This window comes from Symphodus melops (genome assembly GCF_947650265.1).
Source record: "Symphodus melops genome assembly, chromosome: 7".
NCBI classification, from domain to species: domain Eukaryota; kingdom Metazoa; phylum Chordata; class Actinopteri; order Labriformes; family Labridae; genus Symphodus; species Symphodus melops.
Genome location: NC_136697.1, coordinates 3,037,305 through 3,042,622, shown reverse-complemented (window position 1 = coordinate 3,042,622; position 5,318 = coordinate 3,037,305). Strand labels below are relative to the sequence as shown.

The window sequence follows — 5,318 nt, the reverse complement described above, 5'->3', positions numbered from 1 at the left end:
GTTGATGATCCGGACCAGCTAAATGACTACACTCCTCTGGCTGCGTACAGTGTTGATGGAAAGCTGCTCATCAGTCCAAGGACATTCATGTTACAATAAGGTATCTATAAAAACACCCATGGTCATTTAAATCCTTTTTATTTAACACTTGTTAAAGTTAAGCCTTGCTAATTTACTGCTTGCCTAACATAATCCCACACATTATTTCAGACTATGCATTTCTTCACTCTTATACTACAGCTGTGGTCAAAAGTTTTGAGAATGACACAAAAATGAGTTTTCACAAAGTTCACTGCTTCAGTGTTTTTAGATCTTTTAGTAAAATGTTACTCTGGTATACTGAAGTATAATTACAAGCATTTTATAATTATCAAAAGCTTTTATTGACAATAAATAGAGTTTATGCAAAGAGTCAATATTTGCTGTGTTTACCTTCTTTTTAAGACCTCTGCAATTCACCCTGGCATGCTGTCAATCAACTTCTGGGCCACAACCTGACTGAGGAATATGAATAATCAGTTTAATAATTTGTCAGCATTTGTGGGTTTTTGTTTGTCCACCCGCCGCTTGAGGATTGACCACAAATTCTCAAAACTTTTGGCCACGGCTGTACAATTTGTAGTCCAGGCTGCTTCTACTGTTTGTCAGTTTTCAGCTTTGTTTTTTTTCTGTGTGTGTCTGTGTTAAAGCTGTAGGTGCCTCCAAGATGCTTCTCCGAGTCATTGCGTCCCCTCAAGAGATAAGGCGTGTCACCTTAGAGACCATTCCGGAGTCTGTCGACAAGTTATGTGAAGAACTGCGCAGCAGTATTGGCTTACGAGGAAACTTCCTTCTGCAGTTTGAAGATCCAGACTTTGGAAATGAGCTTTGCAATTTGACAGATATCAAAGATCTGCCAACGGACCGAGCAACGCTGAAAGTTTTGTTCACATATTCTGATGCTGTTTCTGATTCAACATTGGATACTGCAAGTTTGAGTTCCCCGAGTAACAGTTCATCAGTGGAATGGCCAGATCCATTTATTATCCCTGATTTCTCCCATGATGTTGAACTTCAGCTGACCGCAGCTAATGATGCCTATGCCAAGGAAGGAACAGTGATGGTCATCTCCAAGGGCATCAAAAGTGAAATACTGGACAAACTAGCCGATATGATATCCAAAATCACCGCCTATCCGAGTAAGGAACATTATGAAAGTGTAGCTACAGCTCTTGTAGCAAAGCACCCTTGTCTCAAAGAGCCGGGGTCTGAGAAGGGATGGTATTGCTGGGTATTCAGCTTGAAATTCAAGATGGGCAATTACCGTCAGCGACTGATGGCAGCTGGATGCCCTGAAGTTCTTGTAAATAAGAGAAAAAGGGGACAAACAAGCAGCAAGGTGTTAAAAAAGTCAAAGAAGGGAGAGGTCCATTACTTGCCAGATCCACCTGCAGGACAAAGCGCCTTTACATCTGAGGAGAATCGGAAGACCATGCTTCTAGAGGCGCAGAAGTGTGATCCAGACTTGCAGTTCCTGGATGAACTGATGACTGCAACATTCTCTCAGCGAAGAAAAGAAGTAATTGGTGACGAGCCACCCGTCTCTGAACTCATGAACAGATGGCCTGCATTGTTCAATGAGAGACAGGTAACTATTGCTAACTCAGACATCCACAAACACAAATGTTCTGTATTTGTCTACTTTAGCAGCAGTGCTATCAGATAGGATGTAATCTTCATATGTCATAATTTGATCTTTACTGGCTTCCCCACTACTTGTGTTTCAGATAAGAGCTGAGTTCGGTAGAATAGTGACCACTGATCTGCTGTCATTCCTGGAGGGACTTGATGCTTGGGTGCCGAGACTCTTGCAGTTGTATAAAGCAGCCATTTCATCAGGCAGGAGGTTGGCCCTTCAAAGTGTTATGCAGTGCCTTGATAAAGAGGTATGTATAGTGTGAATTTGTCAATGTGAACTTCCATTAGGATTCTAGTTTAAATATTGCATGAACTCACTTTTGTGTAACTTTATGTAGGACACAAACCAGAATCGGAGGACAGCTGCCCTTCTTGGTCTTCCACGTTTCTTCTCAGAGGATACTTCAGAGATCATCAGGATGTGTGATGTAAGAAAATATATTAACATGTAAACATCCCTTTTTTTCCACAACATTGCGGAACCTTTTTCATTTAACGTTTAGTACATCATTCAAAACTTACTGGCAGTTCAAATGTTTAAAAATTAACTGATAGGCAGTTTTGAAAACAGAATGTGATGATGATATAGACTGCTGAACTTCATAAGTTAATCACAATAAATGCATAGCTGAGTATGAGGTATATTTTAATACAACCATCATTTTTAACCATTTCCAGGCAGTTTTTATTTTTGTTTTGTTAAAACGTTGCTCTCCATGCTTGTAGCCTGCTCCTCAGTACCTTTTGTAGGTAGTCCAGTGGTGCAACTGAATTATAAGAACCAAAACTAAGTTTGAACGGGTGTTGTGTGGGGATATTTCTTGCATCAAAAGTATGCCAATAAAAGTGTTAGTTTTGTTACTAACTAGCTCAGATTGCTATAATAAGTGTCTGACAACATTATGGAGACAAATTCTACCTTTTTATTTACCTGATGTCGCTTCTCGTCTTTGTTTACATCCTGTTATGTCTGTTATTTGAAGCAGGGGAGTATGGGTGGAGCTGCAGGTACAGAAAGTTGTAGTTTATTTCTGAAGTGATGGCTGAATATTTAGAATATTTTGAACAGTTGGGTGAGGTATTTAAATTTGATGGCCTACATTATTTTTTTGAATTGATGAGAAGCTGCAACAGAAGTACAGAGGGAGAGAGAGGCTGCAGAGTTTCAGCCAGCTATGCTGTTGTGATACTCAGGTGTTTGTTTTGTTACTCCTCTTAATACATATATTATTGTAAGGATTTGACAACATTATGGAGAGAATCCACAAATCAAATTAAAGTATCACATCAAAGTATTCTGAATCGTCTAAATATTCAGCCATGACTTCAGAAATAAACTATACGTTAACTAATAGAGGACGATGGCTCCCCCTGAGCTTTTTAAAGGCAGCAAAGTCTCTGGTCTATCTAAAGGAGACTAAACAATTTTTTTTAAACAATACACCGGTTGAATTGCAATAATATAATGTACACTTTTTTTTAGTTGATGTTTTTCTTCTTCTTGCATTCTCAATCATGAACAAGTTTTGCCAATTTAGTGGCAACTTATTACTAACATTATTTTTCTGAATTACATGCAACAAAATAACAATTGAATTTGTCCAATTGTTTCAGGTTCATGGTGAAACCCTGGACATCTTAATGAAGGGAATGCGTGTCGGACTTCTCATTGGACATGAAGGCGTTCTGCATGATGCATTCCCAATGCAAGTCTTTAATGTGGCTGTGGTGGTAGAGGAGACAATCATTCTTTCTAATGTAAGAGATGTGGCCACTGGTTTCACGATGCTAATGGGAACAATCTACTGCCTGAATCTGGAATATCCTTCTGAGATGAAGTACTCATTTGAATTCATGCAAAGGGTCATCATGAAAATAAAACCTGACCACTGTTCAGCCAGGATACATGGACTCAGAAACAAGCTACTGAGGTATCGTTTGTAAACTGAAAAGGATACCTGTAAGTCCTAACTGGAAGAAAGCTTTTTCTGCTTTGCTCATTGTTACTTCTCGAGAGAGCAGTTTATGTACCGAAGATGGAAAAATCAAAAACAATACAGAATTGTTGTGTCCTCTGGAGAATAATAAAGAGCCTTCTGATCCATTCAGAACTACAGGCCAAGTCGAACCAAATTGAAGCACTACTATAAGAACTGTCGGAATAAATGTCCAGACTGTTTATGTACTTTTTTGACATTGTGAAGAATGTTAGTGAAGTTAATGTTCTGCATTGTTCATAACTGAGTTTGCACAGAACAACTTGATACAATATTGTTAAAGCAGTGACCTTAGTGATGTGTAAACCAATGCCATAGCATTATATAAACCTGTTCATATAGAGAATAACTTCAGCATCACTATTTTTCGCAAAACATGTTGCAAAACATATCGCAAGATCTTAACTGAGAGGAATGTTATTGTTATTCTGCACTGTTCATAATTGCTTTTGCACAGAACAGCTTGATATATATTGTTGAAACAGCCATTTTGTGGTGTGCAAGCTAAGGTCAAAAAGTCAACTTTAACTTTAAAATAATTGTTAAGCAATATTGTTATGCTCTTGTCTATTAATTTTACTTAGCTTATTATATTAAAGCTATGTAAATGTTTTGGTACACCTAGCCAGCTGCGCAACTGCTGTGTCTAATCTCCACTTTCTAGTGTTGTATGGGGACAATACATTGCAAATGTTAAGGCATGAGCATTGTTAAAATAAAGTTTTGTTTTTGAACAAAGAAGCTCTAAATTGATTCACTGTAAAGTCTAGATTAGTATAGTCAAGAGTAGGAATAAAGTTTAAACAATTTAAATACTTTAGCCCTTTTAACTTAAAATAGCACTTAATATGAAATATTACAAAGTCATTTTAACTTAAAAGTGTAAGTTGAAATGACAGGGAATTGTAAGTTTACAGGACAAGATAATGTGAGTTTTCATGAATGGACAATTCAACATAGTAAGTGGACTTAACTTTGAGACTCAAGTTGAAAATACAAACTATCATTAGTTAAACAACTTGTATAACTTAACAGTTTGAGTTCAAACAATGGTTACTTTCAAGTTGAGTTTACTCACATTTGTAAGGCAGCAGGTGAACTTTCATTTCTAAGTTTTACTGACTTAAAATGTCTTACAGTGTACAGTTCGGTACAGTTTGGTTCGATGATCTTTGCGTTTGCGTTTCCACAGCCACCCACGCCCTATTTGATAGGCGGCTTGTAAGCCGGATGACGATACCCGCAATGTAACTAGCGTCATATGATAGCAGCTAACAGCTAACCGCTAACCGCTAACTAATAAACTCAACAAAGGAGAAAAATGCTACACAAACAAAACCAACAAAGAAGACATCCAGCAGTTCATCTCCTCTGTCACTTTTTATTCGAAGAACTCAATCCAGCTTTGTTTCAGAGAAGGCTGTGTGCTGCGAGGAGAAATACAGACGTAAACAATCAGCTGTGTTACAGTCAATGCTTTAAACACGGCGGGGTTTTGTTTACTGATGTAACACGGGAAGTGACGATTCTTTCAACCAATCAGAGGACTGCAGTGTTTAGCGCCACCTTTCCGGGTCGGCTCGACATTCTTGGCACCCCAACAGAAGGGTCCCAAAAAGTGGGACGGTAAGGATCGGTTATTTG

At 38.2% G+C, this 5,318-nt stretch overlaps 1 protein-coding gene across 1 annotated transcript; it reads left to right on the top strand.

Moving 5' to 3' along the window:
* The first annotated feature begins 732 nt into the window (after positions 1 to 732).
* Positions 733 to 4,415, top strand: LOC306826227 (sterile alpha motif domain-containing protein 3-like). Its single transcript, XM_079347416.1, has 4 exons — positions 733 to 1,627; positions 1,767 to 1,925; positions 2,016 to 2,105; positions 3,292 to 4,415. Exons 1-4 carry the CDS (start codon positions 1,100 to 1,102, stop codon positions 3,619 to 3,621), a joined length of 1,107 nt encoding a protein of 368 aa, XP_079203542.1. The 5' UTR covers positions 733 to 1,099; the 3' UTR covers positions 3,622 to 4,415.
* The last annotated feature ends 903 nt before the right edge of the window (positions 4,416 to 5,318 follow it).

Excerpts from the sequence above, each read along its gene's own strand:
- LOC306826227 (XM_079347416.1), top strand. The coding sequence starts at position 1,100 with ATGGTCATCTCCAAGGGCATCAAAAGTGAAATACTGGACAAACTAGCC. Across the intron at positions 1,628-1,766 it reads CATTGTTCAATGAGAGACAG|ATAAGAGCTGAGTTCGGTAG; the intron begins GTAACTATTGCT and ends CTTGTGTTTCAG. Across the intron at positions 2,106-3,291 it reads AGATCATCAGGATGTGTGAT|GTTCATGGTGAAACCCTGGA; the intron begins GTAAGAAAATAT and ends CAATTGTTTCAG.